The 21,870-nt window shown below is 29.8% G+C and overlaps 3 protein-coding genes across 3 annotated transcripts; all 3 read left to right on the top strand.

Annotated features, from left to right (window-relative positions):
- The first annotated feature begins 8,802 nt into the window (after positions 1-8,802).
- Positions 8,803-10,719, top strand: LOC113865985. Its single transcript, XM_027500832.1, has one exon. The coding sequence runs from the start codon at positions 8,803-8,805 to the stop codon at positions 10,717-10,719; it is 1,917 nt and encodes a 638-aa protein (XP_027356633.1).
- A 2,652-nt stretch (positions 10,720-13,371) lies between these two features.
- On the top strand, positions 13,372-13,974 carry LOC113865236 (receptor homology region, transmembrane domain- and RING domain-containing protein 1-like). Its single transcript, XM_027499654.1, has one exon. It carries the CDS (start codon positions 13,372-13,374, stop codon positions 13,972-13,974), a length of 603 nt encoding a protein of 200 aa, XP_027355455.1.
- Positions 13,975-16,895: 2,921 nt separating this feature from the next.
- LOC113865710 (glycine-rich protein 2) lies at positions 16,896-17,731 on the top strand. Its single transcript, XM_027500432.1, has one exon. The coding sequence runs from the start codon at positions 16,920-16,922 to the stop codon at positions 17,454-17,456; it is 537 nt and encodes a 178-aa protein (XP_027356233.1). The 5' UTR covers positions 16,896-16,919; the 3' UTR covers positions 17,457-17,731.
- Positions 17,732-21,870: the final 4,139 nt, after the last annotated feature.

The raw sequence follows: 21,870 nt of genomic DNA, 5'->3' as shown, positions 1-21,870 counted from the left end.
TTTCAAACCAATACACTTATTACAAAAGAAGGGAAAATATTAGAATTACCAAAAAAAAAAAAAAAATCATTTTAGAGAAGTGCACATAATTCCTCACAAAGCAAGACATTCAACGAGGCAATGAGCTTGGCCTACTTCTGGGCACAGCACCAAAACAAAACAAGAAAACTTCATTTCAAGAATCTTCAGTTGCGTAAAGACACCGAGAGGGGAAGCTTATGTCAATGGGATGCTGCTATAATATTGCTAAGTAACACTTTGATTGGACCCCGAGCGGACATGAATTTACATTTTATTCAAATATTGTAGTATTAACTTTAATAGTTTTATTATCTTATGATTAATTTTTATTTAATTAAGAATTAAAATGTAATACAAATATAGTGTTGTCTTTCTCATCATTTAAGAACATATTTAACGCTTCATTTATATCAAGTTAATGTCAATATTAAAATATTGAGTCTATGTTCTTTTCTTTCATCAACGACAAAATCACCGTAATTTCAACATTTAAATAATATGTTTTGAATATTATTTAATAATAACAAATTAATAAAACTAAAATAATATGAGCTATATCTTTATTGTTGTTATTAAAATTTAAAATTAAATACAATTTTGTAGGAATTATTTGAAACTAAAGTATATTTAAGTCTTTGTGAAATTATTTCTATATTTAGACAAACCCTTCAAGTTGCTAGCTGCCTTAATTTTCACTTTGAAATATTCCATACAATTTTGCTTAAAATTAAATTCATACATTCCGTGGATGTTTCAATCTTCAGAATAAAGAGATTAACTGAGAAGACATTTTTTTTTTTAGTGCAACATTCAAGAATCAAGACAATAATAGATAACTATGTATTTATAATTATTTACGGTAACTTTATTTTTCAGTAAAACAAATAAATTTAAAAGTAGTATGTGATTGAATTTTATATATTCTTAATAGTATGTTTTTAATAAAATTAGTGATGTGAATGAGTAATTTTTAAATAAAATAAAAAATAGAAAAGAAGAAGAAGAATGATGAAGAAATATTAAAAGTAAATAAAAAGATTAAATAATAATTAAATTGAAAGTACATTGCAAGTAAAAGAATATACAAGTTTCAACTGAAATAGGATATTGTTAACCTCTTTCAATTAGGTCTAACATGCGTAGAATGTTGTCAATTGTCGATATATTAAATTCAAGTTTCTAAGTGAAATGTCCAAAGCGTTCCCAATTGTCAATTACTAAATTCAAGAGTCTAAGTGAAGAAGTCGTAACCTTAATCATATCGTCTAAAATTCTATTTATAGATAAGTCCAATAATTGCTTAAAAGGGTAAGTGTCTTATATGAATTGTTATGTTTTAAATATGATGTTTGTATTGTTCTAATTCGTTGTTCATATTTTATTATTATAGAGAAAATTTTCTATTTGTCCACCAGACAACATGTGAGATGCAGTATTATTGAAAAATTCTCTTAACAAGATCCGTGCTAGTATGAATAAACCAAATTGTTTATAAAATCATGTTTTTGATACACTATATGAATACTAGAGAAGTAAACAAATTTAAAAAAAAAAACACACACACACAAGCAAAAACAAACCGAAGTATCTAACTATGGAGGATTTGAAGGGTCACTCCACACTGTAGTTCTAATACCACTTCTAAACAAAGAGCTAATTTGGTTAAGTTTTATCTTTGTACTTTTAAACTTTATTATAACATTTATTTTGTATCATACAATCATTTGTAATTTATGTCTATACACACTTTGTATTAATATGTGTTATTGCATTTGTCTTAGACAAAGTTAACTGAAAATGCTCCTATTCCATCATAGTTATTTCATCATACACACCAACATAAGAAGGATAAGACCTAGGTGAATAAAAAAGTTGCACATATAAACGTCAGTTACACTTTTATGTAATTTTTCAATGTTTATTGTATGCTTTTAAGCTTATTATCTTATACTATTATTTTCAAACAGACAGAATTTACACGCATGTGATAGGAAGCAACACAAATATCATCTTTTTAAGGAACCCCTCCACCGAGTAAGTTAGAGGTGTGATGTGAGGTAGCTGGAACATAAAAAAGGAAGAGTATATGGCCTTGGATTGGAGTCCAGTGTGGTAGCTAGGAGACATTTTTATCATGGTTCAAGTACTTCATCATTCGAGTATGAAGAGAGGAACTTCAAGAATTAAAAAAAATTTAGAAGAAGTTCAAAATGAAAGGGATTACCTTCGTACTAAGGTAGCAAATATTGAGATAAATATTCAATTGATAACTAATTGTTACGAAAAATGATGGAAAAGATGGACTTCCAACCTTCTAATTTAGAATAATGCAACTTATTTGTAAAGAAGCAATAAATGAGGAGTCAGAATAAAATATTTAATGTTTGTTACCTTATATTATTATTTCTTTTTCTAGTGTGTGTTGAGTTAGAGACTTATGTATTGTGTATTGTGTATGTAATGATAGACTAATAATTTGTATTGTGTTTTAAAGACTTATGTATAATTATGTATGGAATTAGAGACTTATATAACGTGTATTGTGTATGCTAAAAGATGTCCATCATATTTAAAGGTTATTGTTATTACTGATTATGTATATGTGTCTGCGAGCTGCTGAATCAGTCTCTACAATCTGTCATCAAGACCGATCACATAATTCATCTCAAAATTGGTCACAAAATTTGTTTCTAAAATAGTTACTAAAATTGGTTTCAAGGAAAATTTAGTCACTAATTCAGTCTCTAGAATTAATAATTAATTAAATCTCTAAAATTAGTCACTAATTCAGTTTCTAAAGTCGATCACTAAATCAATCTTTAAAGTTAGTTACTAAATTAATCTCTAAAGTCAGTCACTAAATCAGTTTCTAAAATCGGTCATTAAATCCATTACTAAAGTCAATCACTAATTTAGTCTTTAAAATCTAATTCAGTGACTAAAGTCGGTCACTATTTCAGTTTCTAAATTCTGTCACTAACACAGTCTCTAAAATCAATTATTAATTCAATCTTTAAATTTGGTGTCTAAATTATTAGTCACTAAATCCATCATTAACCATTAACCACCATATATTTAGCAACTTAACAATATCAGTCAGAAAATCAATTACTACTTAGTTTAGCAACCGAAATTTTTTATTAATGACTAAAAAATCAGTGACAAATAATTATTTTTCTTGTAGTAAAACACTTTTTGTAACCGTTATTACTACATTATCTTTGCCACATGTTTTTACCTGTAATCATTAATATCCACTATCAATGTATTAAATTTTTTATATAAATCTTCCAATTTTTTTGAAATCTTTGTACTTGAAATACTTCACCTTCAAAAATAGTTTGAATTAATTTTTTTAAGAAATATTCTTTAACTTATTTTTCACTACATTTGTTGATGATTGCAATATTTTTTGAAAATACATAAAAAAAATCTCTTCAATCACTTTGATGATATAATACTTTACAACTTGTAAGAAGTCATGAGTTTGCAAGAAAACTCATCAAAATATCATCTTCTCTTCAACTAGAAATTCAATGTTTTTTTATCATAATTAGCTCAAAAAAATTTGTCAAAATGTCTCTTTGCATTCTTTTTTAGCAAAAACTCACTTTTCACCGCAACTTTTTAAGAAACTTGTGAAAAAAGAATGCTCAGAATTCCATCATCATCCGGGCCATAAAAGTGAAACTTTAATAATAAATTTTTTTTACCTTAACTTCAAATAAAAGACTCATTTCAACGAAATATATTTTTTAAGAAGAATAAATCTGATGCCTAAGATTTTTTTTTTAAGTAAAAATAGCTAACAAACATTGGTCAAGGTAAAAAAAATCATTTTTTTAAGAAAAATTATATATCTTGGAGAATTTTATTTTTCCTAAACACTATGTTAGAGATGGGATTAAAAAATTTGCATAGATGATCAATTGAATTGATGTAATGAACTATTGAGTTAATAGTTTAATTGATTAAGTATTGATTAAATTACATGTGTATATATATATATAATACAAAGTAAATTAAGCATAGCAATAGCAAGTTAGTTACATATTTTTTTAATAAACTCTTGTTGTCTAAAAAATTCATATTATACGTACATCTACTGATAAAAACTTTATAATATGGAGATTACTTTGTGAATTCTTTATAAACATTTTAAAATACATCTAATATGTATTCGTTAATAGAACAATATTCTTATTTACAAACGATTCATTTGTGAATTAACGTGAAAATAAAAGTACCTACGCAGCATAAATTACGCTTGAAAAAAATTAAAATGGAAGTTTAATTTTCGTAGCGATGGATTTGACATTGTAGTGCACGGGAAAACAAATTAAAGAAATGACATCTGAATTTACAAAGATATATTGTACGCGTGGCCTTCCGCCGCTTTCCTTTTTCCTAATTTTTTTTATAATAGGAAAATGAAAAAACAAAAATCAAAACACCTTATCAGCTATTTATGTTTTTTAATTTTAAAAATTAATTATTTTAAAAACTTAGGTTGACAAATAAATTTTAATTATTTTTTATTTTTAAAAAGAAAAATATATTTATAAAATGAAACAATCTCTTATGTTGTTAGCAGTTTTTTTTTTATTGTTTTGGGGTTTGAAATATTTGTTATTGCCATTTGAGAAAAAGCTAACGTAGTTAATTATTAGGAGATGCTATTTAAGGGAAAGCTATTTTAATTTGTTATTTAATAATTATAAAAATAAAAATATGATATTTTTTACATATTTATTATAATATAGTTTTCCAAAAAATGTTAATAGCAATTTATAGAGAAACAAAACTACAGTAGCATGCTCTGGAGTTTCAGGTGACCCAAACTTTTAAAAAGACACCAATGACAATTTTTGAAGCAACAATACTAAGTTAAATATCGTTAAGATTTCAGGTGTTCAAATTAGACCTGAGTAACAACCGAAAGCCCGCCTAAATCTAAGTTGACTGAAAGTCAAAGAATACTAATTGAGTAGGTTGGATTGGGTACGAGTTAAGTTGGATTTTATTTTTTGACTAAATAGGATTAATTTGATCATAAATGAGTTGTTATTTATGTAATTGACTAAATTTGTTCCATCTCAACCGAACAAAATCATTAATCACTCAAAGAACTCATTATAATTTATCTTTTTTTTTTTTTTCTTCCATTCTCACATTCTTTTTGCTCAACCAATATCTGAAGATCACACTCAACTTTGAACCAATTTTTCAAACCCATTAAATATGCTAACTTTACTAATTTTTTATCTATCCACGAGCTTATTTATCATTCTTTACTCAAAATATACTTCAAAGTTGGGTATTTGGACAATACCTATTTGATTTTTTGGTGAGAAAGATGAAGGGTCGTGGCCAATGTCGAAGGAGAAAGAAAACAACAAGTGAAGAAGAACCATTGCACTTAGTTCTCCTTCCTGGACTCCTCTTCTTCCCTATTTACTCTTTTAATTTTCTATTTTTTATTTTTCAATGTATTTTTGTGTCTCTGCATTGCTTAAGCACAATGTATTTTTGTGCTTCTTCACTACTTGCTTGAGCTCTCCACAAAAAGAGAACAAAGATAAATATGATCAAGAGTTACAAATTAATCAAACCCACCTAATCTATGCACATAAATATTCAAACCAAAATCTTGAGTTACTCGATAACTTGATTGTCGAAATTGGCTAAAAATTTAAAATAATTGATTTACTTTGGTTTTGAATTTTACCAACCAAATTCGACCATTACCCACCCATAACTCATATATTGTTCAAAAAATGTCAATGACGATTCTTACCTAGGTCAACAAATCTTTACAGCAATTGTCACGTTGCTGCTGAGCTTTGTAAAATTACTAATAGCGAGTTTTGACCATAGCATGTCTTTGCATGGAGGTTAAACATGGAATAGATAAAGGTAAAAAACCCAAAATCGCTGGGTGAGAGAAAATAGGATAACTATAAAAAAGAAAAAAAAACACAAAATAAAATTACACATTATATGAAATATATAAACATGTTAGTTTTGCATGTAAATGTCAAGCCTTTACTTGTATTTATTATAATCTTACCATTGAAATAAATGGACCAAAAATTGTTATTGACAACTTTTAAAAAATAAAAAACTTTTCTAACAGTCAAAGGTTGTGAATACTATTTTTTTTTTATATTTTTAACTTTTTTTTTCAAAAACTCACCAATAAAGATTTTGTTTAAATTATTATTTTTATCATCCTAAAATTGTCAATAACAACTTTTACATAAAAATATTATATTTTGATAATTTCATAAAAAAATGACTTTACTGTTGTACTTGAAACTAAAATATAGTAAAGGCATAGTAAAATGTGTTTACATTGTTAAAAGTATATTTATAATTTTTTTTATTAACTTTTAAAATTTAATTAAATCTTAATTTTAATATGTTATCAAAGTTTATTTATTTTGAATATTAGATAACATATAAATATTTATTTTTGCAAACTTCACACGATAAATATTCAATCTTAAACGTGAAGAAAGTATTACAATTTTTCATACCAGTTAAAGATGTAACTAAATTATTTTTTTTTACAAAATTTAAACAATAATGTTTAAAAACGAGTTAAAATGCTAAAAAAAATTAAACCTAATTTTTAAAGTGATATGTTCAAAATCGCATTTAAATATCCATAAAATTACGTTAACACAAAATTATAATTAATAATATGAAATTAAACATAAATTTGTGGCGGATCAAATTGAATATAAACATATGCTACTAAAAAATTCCCAAATGTGTGCTGGGGGAGTAAATGTAAGCTAAAAGATATGGTTCTCCTTTATCTCAGTTAAAAAAATAATTTGGAATTATAAATATATTTAAATAAAATTGTATATTTAAATTTAATTATATTTTAACCATTTAAAATTAAATAGATTATTAAAATCCTTTTAGCTTGTAGGTGAAGCATGACCCTTCTCACTCTAATGAGTGCAGATTTTGTAAGATGGTCCGTGACGAAGGTGAATATAATTCAGTGAAATTAACAATTTTGAAATAAATGAAAGAAGAGTAATCTATTATATCTATGAGATGCAACGTTCTACCTAAGTATGATGTGACCTTAAGCCACCAATTTCACATCATGCACAAATTCATGCTTCCTAAAGTTAAGGATTACCAATGGCCGCGATTTGGAACCCTAAAAGCGCACAAAACCTCACATGCAATGGGTTATTTCGTGGTCCTGACGTCAAATTAATTATTAAATTTGTTTGTTTCAATTTGTATAATGGCTTTTATTTAAATAATATAATTTTAAAAATTATTTCTGAAAATAAAGTCAATTAAAAATTATTTGTTTTTCAGAGCATTTTTTGTCAAATTAGTAGATACATTAAATTTTATAATACTATATTTTTTTTATTTTCTAAACTGGTATCACACATATATCTACATATATATTTACTTTAATAATGACACGTATCAAATGTTAAACGGGTATCTAGTCTTTATAATAATAGTGTTATTTTTATTTTTCAGCGACGCCGTTATTTACGTGTTAAGTATAATACTCCATGAAATATTGAGACGTGGTATTAATTTAAAATTATTTAAAATTATAAATTTAAAAATACTTAAGATTTAAATTTAAAAACATTTAAAATATAATTTAAAAAATTAAATTATGAATTTAAAAAATATTTAAAATTATAAATAAAAAATAATTAAGATTATTTTTAGATTAATTAATACTAAAATTTTATATTTTTAATATAAAAATATTTTAATAAATAAAATATTTTCTTTTATTTCTTGCTTAAACTTTGCGTTGCGTTAACTGTAATTAAACTCGAGACTGAACTTTCTATAATCTCAATTACTCATACTACAAGTATTGATTATGTAAATGAAACAATAGAAAAGAAGATAAAAACGTAATTTAACTTTGGCGAAGAGTGAGTTTTGAAATACCCATTTGTATATAATATATATATATATATATATAAACAAGGTTATTTGAAAATAAAATTAAAAGTTTTTTTAAATAATTTAGTAAATTGAAAAGCTAAATAAAGTTGAAATCAAATTAAAAATAAAAAATTAATTATAAAAGATTCTTAATTAATATTTTTTCTATTTTAATAATATTTACATTCACTGAATGCTTTAAAAAAATTAATCAATCCAACAATTGTCTTCCAAGCATGATATTTTTGTCGAGGACAAAATGACTTTTCACTTTGGGGCGAAGGGACATTGCAAAATTGGCATGGTGGACTTTCTTTTGGAGGCGCGTGTCTCGAATATGCCATTGGCATAGACGAGGGAAGGTGCGAGAGAAAGCATTATTATTATTAGCAGTAGTATTATTATGATATGATTATTAAGGAGGGAAGGAGAATGATTGAGCATGATGAGCAATGGATTTGAAACGTCCTCCTTAATGCAGTTTGGACCAACCAATTCCGCCTACTATATATAACCAAAACAATTCACGCCATTTTTACATAAAACTTGCAGAAAAACCCGTTACACCATCCTCCCCTGTAATTCTCCCTTCACGGCGGCGCCACCAAGCATGTAGAACATGCTGACACATCCCCACCGCCCGGACCCAGACCCTCCTGGGCGCCATCCACAACGCTTCCATTTCAAAATAGGGAAATGTTGATAAGATTCCAATGACAAACAAAACCCCTATTTTGGCATCGAAAACGTAACCTTGGAACTTGTTTAATTATCTCTGGTCCTGTTGTTGTGTTTTGGGGGCAGAGGTAACTATCACCGACCGTAACCATGTCGAGCATCGTCAAGGAGATCCTTGCGGGGCCAATACAGATGGCGGACCAGGTGTCAAAAATGGCGGAAGAGGCACAGAATTTCAGACAGGAATGTCTGGAACTCAAGGGCAAAACAGAGAAGCTGGCGGGCCTCCTCCGCCAAGCCGCAAGAAACAGCAACGACCTCTACGAACGCCCCACCAGGCGCATCATAGACGACACCGAACAAGTACTTGACAAAGCCCTCGTACTCGTCACCAAATGTCGCGCCAACAGCCTCGTCAAACGACTCTTCACCATTATCCCCGCCACCGCCTTTCGCAAAACCTCCATGCAGCTCGAGAATTCCCTCGGCGACGTCCAATGGCTTTTAAGAGTCTCTGCTTCTGCAGACGAACGCGACGACGAATATTTGGGTCTGCCTCCTATCGCTGCCAACGAACCCATTCTCTGCCTCATTTGGGAACAGATTGCGATTCTTCTTTCTGGGTGTTCCTTGGAGGAACGTTCTGACGCTGCTGCTTCATTGGTTTCTCTCGCTCGTGATAACGACCGTTACGGTAGACTCATTCTGGAGGAAGGTGGGGTTCCGCCGCTTCTTAAATTGCTCAAGGAAGGCAAGACGGAGGGTCAAGAAAACGCGGCCAGGGCAATTGGGTTGCTGGGAAAGGACCCAGAAAGCGTGGAGCACATTGTGAATGCTGGGGTTTGCAATGTGTTTGCGAAAATCCTCAAAGAAGGCTCCATGAAAATTCAGATTGTGGTTGCATGGGCTATTTCGGAGCTGGCTTCGCATCACCCCAAATGTCAGGATCACTTTTCTCAAAACAACGTTATACGTTTGCTGGTTGGCCACCTCGCGTTTGAGACCATTCAAGAGCATAGCAAGTACGCTATTGCCACCAAACAGAACAACATGTCGTCTATTCATTCCGTTGTGATGGCAAGCAGCGCCCCCAATAAGAAAACCGTTCAAGATAACGATGATAAACAGGGTATTGCTCATCCAATGGGGAACCAAACGAGTTCCCAGATGCACAATGTGGTCACCAACACAATGGCTATAAGGGGACAGGGACAGGGACATGAACAGGGAAATAATGGCAAACCAAAACATGGGAATTCCTCGCATGTCTCAATAACTGGAACTAGCATCAAGGGGAGGGAATACGAAGATCCAGCAACAAAGGCCCAGATGAAGGCCATGGCAGCTAGGTCCCTCTGGCAACTGTGTAAGGGAAACCTCACTATCTGTCGGAACATAACAGAATCAAGAGCTCTTCTTTGCTTTGCTGTTTTAATGGACAAGGGTTGTGAAGAAGTGCAATCCTATTCGGCAATGGCATTGATGGAAATCACGGCACTGGCAGAGCAACACTCGGAACTTAGACGCTCAGCGTTCAAGCCAACTTCCCCTGCTGCCAAAGCCGTTATGGAGCAGTTTCTGAAGATCATTGAGAAGGGTGAGTCTGATTTGCTCATTCCATGTGTGAGAGCTGTTGGGAACTTGGCAAGGACTTTCAGAGCCACCGAAACAAGATTAATTGCCCCTTTGGTGAGGTTACTGGACGAAAGAGAACCGGAAGTTTTGATGGAAGCAGCAATTGCACTCAACAAGTTTGCTTGTAACGAAAACTATCTCCACGAGACTCATTGCAACGCCATCATAGAAGCAGGTGGTGCAAAGCATTTGATTCAGCTAGTGTATTTCGGAGAGCAAATGGTGCAAATCCCTTCTATGACTCTTCTGTGTCACGTGGCGCTGAACGTGCCCAAGAACGAGACTCTTGCGCAAGAAGAGGTTCTGATTGTACTTGAGTGGGGCACGAAGCAAGCTCATCTAGTTGGAGAACCATCGATTGCAGCGCTACTACCAGAAGCCAAAAGTAGGTTGGAACTCTATCAATCAAGAGGTACCAGGGGATTCCACTGATTCATCGACGTATCCGCACAACACCGAAATCCTTAACTCTTGTCATTTTTGTCGTAGGGGGTTTTGTTTTGCTTTTGACACGCTTGGACGAGTGTAGTGTACATAGGTTACTAATCCATTAGCAAATGCTTTCTTCTTGTCCAAAATCTCTTGTTTTGGTGTCCAAATGTCTGCAACTGCAAGTTTTATGCGCAACACCCAATTAAAATTAATACCTCTTATATTCTCCCAATACTTTATCTTACATTCAAGTTTTTTATTTCTTTTTTCCCTGTTTCTCACTTTCCTTAACTTGAACAGTAAAATATATATATAAAAAAAACATGTATGATATTACCTGTTTTACAATTAAAAATAATTTTTCATAAAAATAAAAATTTTAACAAATGAATGGTTCACATTAATTTATATACATATTTAATCATATTTAACGATTCCAGATTAACAAAGGAATGATTCATATTTAATTTATATATAAATGTGTGAAAGAGTGAGTGAAAAAATGAAAATTAAAGAAAATATTTGGTAGAATATTAATTTTATTTTTTAATTAATGCCGTTATTTAATTTGTTCTGGCAAAGGTACCCTTTATATATTTTATTAATTTGTAACTCCCAATTATTATAGTTGGTTTGATGTGATCGAAAGAGAAAATAAAGGTTTGTTGGAATATATATATTGAGGGTCAGTGTCACAGTGATTGCATCATGAGCGGCCTTTGGGAAGTAAGGAGGCTTGGGTTGTGCACGTTGAAATCTAGGAGGGAATGGTTTGTGTAATTTTTGAGAGAGCTCCATTTTGCATTTTTTTTTAACACTCTTATTAAAAAAATTATAATTTTTTTTATCGAAAACATTTTTTATGATGACTCTAAAAGAATACCTTTGCAAATTTATTTCTGTATTCTCAAAAATTAATTTAAAAATTTATTTTTAAAAATTTTTAGAAATAGTTAATGATTATATAAACTACTTTTTAAAAATATAAAAACTTAATTTTAGAAATTGATTTTCGTAAGTGCAGAATCCTAATTTCAAAAGCTTGTTTTTAGAAATATTTAATAATTATGGTAATTAGTTTTCGAAAGTATAGAAACTCAATTTCTAAAATTAATTTTTAAAAGTGTAAAACTTAATTTTAAAAATTTATTTTTGGAAATGTAAAATTTAATTTTAAAAATTTATTTTTATAAATAGTTAATAATTCTGGAAATTGATTTTTAAAAGTGTAAAAACTTAATTTTGAAAATCAAGTTCAAAAGTGTAAAATCTTAATTTTAAAAAATTATTTTAGAAATAATTAATAATTTATTTTTAAAAGGTTAAAAACTTAATTTTTATGTTAATTTTTAAAAGCACATGATTCTAATTCCAGAATTTTTTTTTGAAAGACTAATCACATTAATAGGTCAACAGAAGCTAATAAAAATATCATTTTTCACGTTCAAAATAATAAAAATACTTAAAGAGTAATGATACTTGAGATACGTTCAATGAAGAGGGTGAGAAAGAACCATAAAAATTTAAACAATAAATAAAAAAATACAATGCAGGAGTGACTTTCTAAAAAGAGAAAACAATTTTAAATTTTTTAAAATAAAAATAAAAATTATTCTTAAATTTATTTTAAGGAAAAATTATAAACAAAATTAATTAAGTATAAAACGAAAAAATAAAGGTGCAGAAAACAATTCCAATTTTTAACGGAAGTAAAATTAAGTGCAAGAAATTGTTGTAGTCCTTCTCTTTAAAAATATTAAATTAAACATAAAAATAATATGATTTTAAATGCGGTTGTTTCATTTTTTTTTTCATGGAACTGAAGGTTAATTTAAAAAAAATGCTTTTAATATGATTGTTTAATTTTTTAAAAAAAATAAATTTTTATTCAATTGTTTTTAAAATTTTGTTTAAAAATGAAACTATAACTTGTTTTGTAAAATAAAAGTTGTTTTCATAATTAGAAAACAGATAAAATATAACTTCTATATTTCATAATTTTTTATAACAAATTCAATTTTTAATATATTGTTGAAAAAGAAAATTGAGGTTTAAAAAGAAAAAGAACTTTGTAACGGACGGAATATAAATCCAATTCCCCTGAAAACATTAAAAAAAAATGATATACAAGTACGGCAATTTAAAACAAATATAAATAGCTCGTGGATAGAGTTTTAAAATGAAGAGTATTGAAAAACAATGTCACGTAGAAGTATTTAAAAAAATGATTATAATAAAGTTGCCTAATGTTTACACTTTTTGACGTGTAATGTAATTACTTTTTAAAACTAGTATTATGCTTGATTACTTATTTTTATTACTAAATTTCTTATACTGATATAAATATATTCCATTATTTATACTAATTCGTATGTGATTAATATTATAATATATGCGTAAATAACTAACTATATATAGAGGGATATAGATTTGGGTAGACAAAAAGATAAAGATAAGGCAAAACGATGAAAAAAGATAGGGAAATAATCACTTTATCCGTAGGAGTGGGAATGGCTGAACAAATATAAATAGCCTAAATCAGCATCTAAAATCTAAAACCAACGTGAGTTCCTTCTCTGTGTTCACGAATGGTTATTCTCTTCTCTCCTTTTCCAACTCAAATACATAACTGTGCCTCCCTAATCGTGCCCAATGTGTCGTTGTGCAACGGGCTGGTGGCCGCTGTTTTTGTCAGGGTGTTTGTTGATTGCTGCTTTAACTACGTTTGACTATGCATCACCTGGATTTTTCATTTTCTTGGGTTGCATGTTGGCATTGATCGTATGGTATTGGGCAAATTTTCTTCTATTAAATCATGGAGAGCAGCACCAGTTACCCGAGAATGAGATAAGAGAATCTCAGAACACAAGGACGAGAGATATTGAATCTGAGTTTACATATAATTCTTTATCCATGATCGGGTCTCGCTTTATGATCAGCAGAGTAATGGCTCCAAGGCAACAACACTATCGGCAAGAAGCACGATTTTTTCCTTTTGCCCCCAAAGCACATATTGCTAGATTAGCCATGAGAGCCTTGCCTCCTACGAAAAGTTTCAATCTAGGTGAGGACAAAACCACTGAATCAGAACGTGATTGTGCCATTTGCATGGAGGAATTTAAGATCGGCGAATTGATTCAACCCTTTGGAGTCTGTGTCCATGAGTTTCATTCCTCTTGTGTTAACTCTTGGTTACACTCTGGAAAAACTACTTGTCCTATTTGCCGTGAGGAATTGTCAATTGCTATCCACTAGAGGCACACACAGTGAGATCATGTTTTTTGTTTATACTTTTTTTAATTAGTGAAAGACAATGTTTTCTGTTTATACTTTTTAAATTAGTGAAAGACAAGGTAGAATTTAGTGAAACTTTTTGTGTTTATGCTGCGTATGTGACATGGTTATTATTCCCTAACTTGTTGGCATAAACAGTTCGTATGATGTTTAACAGTATGATCCAAATCGTCCTTTGTTAAAGGATCTGATAACAGTTGTGTTTCACGTCAGATAGATGTGTGATGTTTGGCTTATGGTCATGAGGAAACAATGTTGCCACGTTTAGTTCAATTTATTTTGAACAGAATATTATTATATAATACAAAAAAAAAATTGGAACGAATCATTGGGTGGTCTTGAGTAATGAGTCAAGGAATAAACGGTATGTAAATGTAGGCGGAAATCACGTCATTTATTTCGCTTTCAGTTTTCGAAAAATTGTTGTTTTTTTGGTTTTATTATTTGTCTGAATAAACACCGAATTGCTCTTTAATTAATAGCGATGAGTGGAATCGAATTAATACTGATTTCTAAAGCATAGTGCAACTAAAGCATGGTTTCATGCGGATAATGAGAAGATTAATGATGATAGGCTACCAATGCATAAAAAGCAGCGAGAACCCTGGAATTTGATTTCCGATTCCAATATAACAAATTCTGTGGTTTCTTTGTTGCAATTTTGATTTCCTCCGTGTTAAACAATCAAAGTTCCTTAGAATATGCTTTTAGGTCTCCAATGAATTTAGCTTTAGAAGTGAGCTAAAATATGAGTTAACATATCTTCAACAATTTTGATTATTCTCCACGATCCTTTTCACTTTCTCCAAATAACTCCCCTTCAACAAGTTCACATCACCATTCTCGTGCTCTCGCTTCCAATGCCTAGCATCATTTTTAACTATTTTACTACATAATATACATTATATATATATTGTAATGTTAAAAATAATGAAATATTTGTGAGTGAGACGTGAACCCAATAGTTAGTTTATTGTTTTTAATATTTAAATTTTAAAATTTAGTAGCAATTTAAAATTGTTATTAAATATTAACAAATCATAGCAAATTTAGTTTTTTTTTCGTCAATTTTAACTTTAGTTTGTTAATCAACTAAATGAAATTTAAAGATAAATAAAATTTTTATTTAATTAATGCTAATGAGTGATTTTTTTTTTTATGTTAGAATTTGGTCCTAAATGTAACAAACAATACACTCTAAGAAATTTGATTTAAAAAAACTAAATGCTCTAAAATTAATAGTACTGATTTGTAATTGAAATAATTAAAATAAAAAAAATTACTTGTGATTTCCTTTGGCAAACAAATCAGAGTTCCTCAAGCTAGCTTTAGAAGTGAGTTAAAATATCTTCTAAAATTTAGATATTTACATATCAAGGAGAGTTCTTTTTTCACCTTTTATTTTTTTTTCTCTTGAGACTATATTTAAAGATAAAACATGCATCAAGTTAATCTATTGAATGCAACTATTAGTTTAAAAAATCATAATAATTAATTAATATACATTAAATGCAGATTAAAACTGAAAAGAGTATTCTAATGAATCCTATTATACATTTAAAATATTTTTGTTGTAATATTATTATTATTTTTCCATATCATATCACTTATCTCAAGTTTCATTTAAAGACTTAGAATTTAAATCTTAATTGTGAAAAATTTATTGATGACTAAATTAGATTTTTTTTAATGTTATTGTAATGGCATAGACCAAAATTTAATTTTTTTAAAGTATAAAGACTAATTAATATTCTTAAATTATTTGTGTATTTTAACCTTAAAATATTTATATTTTTTAAGTTATAAAACTTGTTAAATTTTAAAATATTCATATAATATATCTTTAATTTTTATAAATATTTTAGTTTAATAATCTTCATATAACTTACAGTAGATTTATTAGTTAATGATATAAATGTGTTCTCTCTTTGAATGTATTCGAAATCTATTAAATTTAAAAATAATTATACAAAATTTTAAAAGTTTTATTTGAAATTAAAAATATCCGTATAATGTATAAAAAAATTATTTGTTAAAAGAAGGGAAAAACAAAAGAGGTACCTAGATGAATGTGAGAATCAAATGTGCAAGTACTTTTAAAATTAGTTTTATAAATTTTAATCTTGAAGACACATTTTAAACAATAAAAGAAAGCATTATAGAAACAATATTTGTTATAAAAAGCAAAACACGCAAGAAACATTATTAATAAAAAAAATATAATTTTAGTGAATTAAAATTGATATTAATAAAATAAAATATCGATCTCTTTGGTGATTTAATTTCTATTAACAGGCGTTACTCTAAATAAAGATAAATGGAAAGTATCGTTTCGAATCGCTGCAAATTAGATCATGCATTTTATAAATCGAAACATAAACGGTTTAGGAGTCAGAGACAACTGTGAATTGTTTAATTTTAAAATTTAAAATGTAATGTCATTAACTGAAAACTTAGGGATAAGAAGTGCATCATTTTAGAACTGATTATAATTAAATTAACTTGTGGGGGGTAAATCCTAAGTGATAAAGGCATAACCGTGTGAAGAGATATTTTGGGGAAGGGTGAGAAACAGGAGGAGGGACATAAATAAGTAAAGAATACAGAAAACAAAGTTAAAAAGGGTAAAGAAGGAGCGTTGACCAGTCCACTGGGATGAGGAAGAAGGATCCAACGATCAATATGCACGATGTAATGAGGCAGCGTCCCCCAACCGCAAGATGAAGTTGCGAATCCAAATCGATTTGGTTTAGAAGGGTCGGAGACCCGGGCCCACAATGAAAAGCCCAATAATAAAATAATGAAATGGTGACGTGTCGATCCCTAATGGCGAGTGGTGGAGATATAAAAGGAGGCTTCCCTCAAGGGGTAGCCCTAAAGAGAGGGTTTGAGAGAAAGAATCGAAGATGAGTGGAAGAGTGAGTGGGAAGGTGAAGTGGTTCAATGACCAGAAGGGGTTTGGATTCATAACCCCTGACGATGGTAGCGAAGAACTCTTCGTTCACCAGTCCCAAATACGATCCGAAGGGTTTCGGAGTCTCGCTGAAGGAGAATCCGTCGAGTTTGCCATAGATTCTGACTCTGACGGTCGCTCTAAGGCCGTTGATGTAACCGGCCCCGATGGCACTAACCTCCAGGGGAGCCGTCGCGGCGGTGGTCCCGGCGGAGGCAACAGGGGCTATGGTGGTGGAAGAGGCGGTGGTTACGGTGGTGGTTACGGCGGCGGCGGCGGACGTGGAGGTGGAGGTGGAAGAGGAGGTGGTGGTGGCGGGGCTTGTTATAACTGCGGCGAGTCGGGTCACATGGCTAGGGACTGCTACCAGGGTGGCGGTGGAGGTAGGTACGGAGGCGGGGGTGGGGGTGGCGGCGGCGGCGGAGGAGGCTGCTACAACTGTGGGGAGTCTGGGCATTTCGCGAGAGATTGCCCTACAAATGCCCGTTGAGATTACAGTATAATGTGTTTGGTCTTTGCTTTTGTTAGGATATTGGGATGGGGTGGGGTTTTTGGGGTGGTTTATGGTTTGTGGTTCGGTTCAAGTGTTTTGTTTTGAATTAGTTTTAGGGGTTTTAATGAAGGATTTATCCAGATGTGGTTTTTTATATTATATGCAAGTTAGGTGTGGTTGGGACTTGGAATTGGATTTTGTTTTATGGCTTCGTGTAATGTGGGGTTTTTGTGAAACCCTCATATCATTGCTCTCTGTAAACAAAATCTGCTTGCTCTTACGTTTTGCTTTCATTAAACGTCTGATTTCGTTTATCACTGCTTTATTCAATGTTTCTGCTTTAAATTCTGGTGATTTGGCTTGAAGATTGTGTGGTGTCGTTTGGGTATGTGATTGTTGGTACTGAGACAACGAATGATTAAATCAAGCGTAGTTTGTTTATTTTTCGCCGGACTAGTGTTTTTAGTTTTTGTTTTTGTTTTCTGAGGATCCAATCTGCTGATTAAACCATTGTTTGACATGTGTTAATATGTTGTCTCGATGTCCGGCTTGTTCTGAATAATGCGTCTGTGCAACCGAAAAATTCAGAAAGCCTTTTGGGAATAGAATTAATTTACTATCCATCTTCTTTCTGATAATTGTTAGACATTGTGCAGGACGAGTTACGCTACACTACTAAATTGTGGTTTTTACCCCCAAATCATAATTTCAAAAGTTGGATATTGTGGAATAAAATCAGTGATGTGATTGTGAGAAGAACATACTTATGCAAAAACTGATAAACTTATGAATTGAATTCCCGCAAGCAGCTGCTGCACTACTCAATCATTCTAGTTCTTTTGTTATTGTTTTATACTCCTAATTTGACTGATGAAATGTGTAAAAGCTTAGTAGATCCCGACATTTTTAAAAGTAGCTGTGCTAGTTTTTTCTAAAGAAGTCTTGTGCATTTTTTAGTTGGAATCGTTTCCAGATTTGGTTGAAATATCATGTGAAAAAAGTTTTAATAAATCTTATATAAAATAAGTTTTTTATTTAGACGTGCCCACTGAAGAGTGATTTTTGTAATAGTCTATATGAATTGTATAAAAGAATTGTTTTTTAAAAGGTAAATGTATAAAACGGATATAAAGTTATGGGTTATGCTTACTTTTGCGTTAAGTAATTAATTAATATGGATAGAGTAAGAAAAAAAAGTTAAACTAATAATTTTAATTATTTTTATTACGTCTTTGCTTTTATAAAAAAACACAAAAAAATAAATTATTTTTTAATTAATACAAAATAAGAGTGAATAGTATTTTTAATATTTTTAAAATAATAAAGAAATAATGTTTTTCAAACAAACTAAATTTAATGTCATTTTACTGATTTTTCAAAATTCTCAATTGATTTTAATGATAAATTTTTAATGTAACCCAATTAAATATAAATTATTATATTTGGCTTTTGTTTGAATTTCTTAACAAAATAATAATAAATCTTGAAAACCAATTTCAGTATCAAATATCTCGTCAAGATCAATTGCTACAATCTTGAATTTAATATATTTATCTTTTATTCCAACTATCTTAAATCTAAAGTAGGATATATAAGTTAGAAATTTACTTATTCGGAAATTATTTTGTGGCTTTATTACGATATTTTATCTGATTTTTTGTATCCCACTTATTATCTGTTAAAACTCACTATTTGATATAAAAAATAAAAGCTATACAGTATAAAATATTAGATAAAAAAGGGGCTTCCTTGTATTGGAATACGCTATTATTCCCTTTCTCTACAAATTTTATAACAAAAAAAAACGATTATGAACTTAAAAATATTAGATAAATAAATTTTAAACAAATTCACAACTGCTGAATTTATAAAAATATGAATAACCGGTAATTTAAATTATGAGACTATAAAATAGTTTGGTATTATAACTTGATAAATAAAAATATCTATGAGCATAAATATTTGATTTGATTTGGACTAGCAATCTAGCAAGTTTAATATCTAAAATTTAAAATTTAATATGGGAAAAAATAAAAAAAAATTGAAATATCAGTTTGATTTTTGCATTATATATATATATATATATATATATATTAGATTGGTTTATAAGTCTCTGATTGGGTCACAAAACAGTCCATATTAAAAGCCCGAAAACCATATCCTACAAATGCTTAAAGAGATCTGTGTTTGGGCTTGATTCTCCTGTAAACCCAATCTTCTTCTTATTCTCTGGTTTTTGACCCAATATGCAAAAAGGGATCCGTTTGGATTTTTGACCAGTTTCCCTCCATTTATTCATCAAGCAGACTCTCATTATTTAGTCACAATGATCTCTGGATTTCTAACCAGAAAAGCTTCATGTCAGATGCTTTTTAATGGCATTTTTTCAAAGGAGATGGTAACATAAATAGAAAAGTAAAATAGCAAAGGGCAAAGCCTAAAACAATTCAATCCAACATGCTAATATTATACTACATGACAATTTATTATAATTAGTCTAATTATAAGTGATAATAACTTGCCAAAAAAATTGCATTTGATAATAGGAAGAGCGCATTAAAAGGGAGAATTATAACACTGTTTAAAAAATCCTAGACTGAAAACTATATTGTAACCCAAAAAAAAATCTAAAAAGTATGTCAGAGCTATATACAATGTTTAATGCTCATTGTTTTCATTTTCATTTTTATAAAGTTAAATTATTATAATCTCTTTTTATTTTAAAAGAATTGTATAAAAATGTTAAAAATGCAATAAAAATGTTGTTTTTACTATTTCTATATAAATATTTTTTAAAAGGTAAAATTAGGTGAATTTTATATAATTCAATTTTGTTGTTCATGATTTAGATTTTTTATCAAATTTTATGGAGTGGTTTTTCTTTTCTCACTTGTTGCTTAATTATAAATTTGTGTTTTTTTTTCCCAGTTCCCGTCAGTAACACATAATGTGGTGATTAAGTTAATTTGTTCACTTTGGCTTCCCATTCACCGGCATTCAAAAGTCATTGCAGGTTAATTTCTGACAACCTTCTATGCATGTAACACCATGCATCCCAAATTCAGAGTGTAGAATTATTTTTTGTTTGTTTGAAAGTCTGATTCAACCACTAAATATTTAAAATAATTTGTGAGACTACAGAGATCAAACAACTTAAGTCTTGAAAATAAAATAAAAAAATATTTTTTTCCTTTACGAAACACATTTATTTTAGTTTTTTTTATATATATTTTGTTTGTAAGTATCATTTTACCCTGAAAAAGAATAAGTGAACATGGTTTTATAAAGTTAAAAAACAATGAAAAAAATTTAAAAATTAAAATATTCAACCTAGGGTAGGTGGGTAGGAATTAAAAGACGGCAAAAGAGAACCTTAAAGTAAAAAAGGGATCTGCTGCGTGAAATTTGCAAGCTTACAATAATGGAGTTCAATATACAGAAGGTTCCGAGTTCCAAGAAGAATGAATGGCTCCGTTACTCTTGTCTTATTTCATTCAACAAAAAGTAGATGAAGTTCACTCCTTTAACAGAAAAAAGATAAAATTCAATTGAATCCAAAAATGGCGTATTTGAATCAGCCTTAAATCCTCTCAAAGATAACTACATTTTAACTCGAAGTTACACAGTACGTTGAAACATGTTTTAATATTGTAATCACATTAAAATGCACATAAAATCAATCTTTTAATGCTATTATATTTATGTTTATAAATTTTGTAACCTATTTTTTTTTTCGAAAAATAGAGGAGCATGTCTCCAAAGTCGATAGCATGGTGTGTTTGGGGGGGGGGAAAAGGAGAGCCACTTAAACCAATTAAGGAGAGAAGATGAACTTTAACTGAAAAGTTTCTATGCTTTGTTAATTGTTACTATGGTTTGCAGTAATTTGTTGTTTTCCTTGATATTCTTTTATCGTTCTTTCCCGGGTTTTGCATGCCTGTTGCATGAAAAAAGCTGTGTATGGTCTCAGAACTCGCATGAAAGGTCTGTTTACTTTAATAGATGGAAGATTGCATTGTCACTGTTTATTCCACTAACCTTTCGTGGGAAGGAGATGTATAATTATTAGATTCCCCACCCAACTCTCAGCATATGTTGCATTATATATATATATATATATATATATATATATATATATATATAGTGTCAATATATTACTACAGTGTATAGCAGCCTTATTTGTTGGCTCAACACATGCATGTACGTCACAGTAAATATTGTTTCCCTTTGTTCTTTAATTGTTTTGGTTTTGTTTGATTTGGGCTTCTCCTTTTCTTTCATAAACTCAGCTCTCTCTGCTGCTCTTTGAATCCTTGAAAAAGTGTGGCGAAGCAAAAGAAAGATGCTCTGGATTCTGGAACTATAGTTCCCATATCGAAGCTCAACTTTACACCTTTATTTCATCTCTAAT

The sequence above is a fragment of the Abrus precatorius genome, unplaced genomic scaffold (assembly GCF_003935025.1).
Source record: "Abrus precatorius isolate BTA unplaced genomic scaffold, Abrus_2018 Scaffold4, whole genome shotgun sequence".
Taxonomy (NCBI): Eukaryota; Viridiplantae; Streptophyta; class Magnoliopsida; order Fabales; family Fabaceae; genus Abrus; species Abrus precatorius.
Note: the sequence above shows the minus strand (reverse complement) of the source record. Positions and strands in the feature narration are given on the sequence as shown.

Bases quoted from the DNA above. Each gene is read 5' to 3' on its own strand.
- LOC113865985 (XM_027500832.1), top strand. From the start codon at position 8,803: ATGTCGAGCATCGTCAAGGAGATCCTTGCGGGGCCAATACAGATGGCG.
- LOC113865236 (XM_027499654.1), top strand. From the start codon at position 13,372: ATGTGTCGTTGTGCAACGGGCTGGTGGCCGCTGTTTTTGTCAGGGTGT.
- LOC113865710 (XM_027500432.1), top strand. From the start codon at position 16,920: ATGAGTGGAAGAGTGAGTGGGAAGGTGAAGTGGTTCAATGACCAGAAG.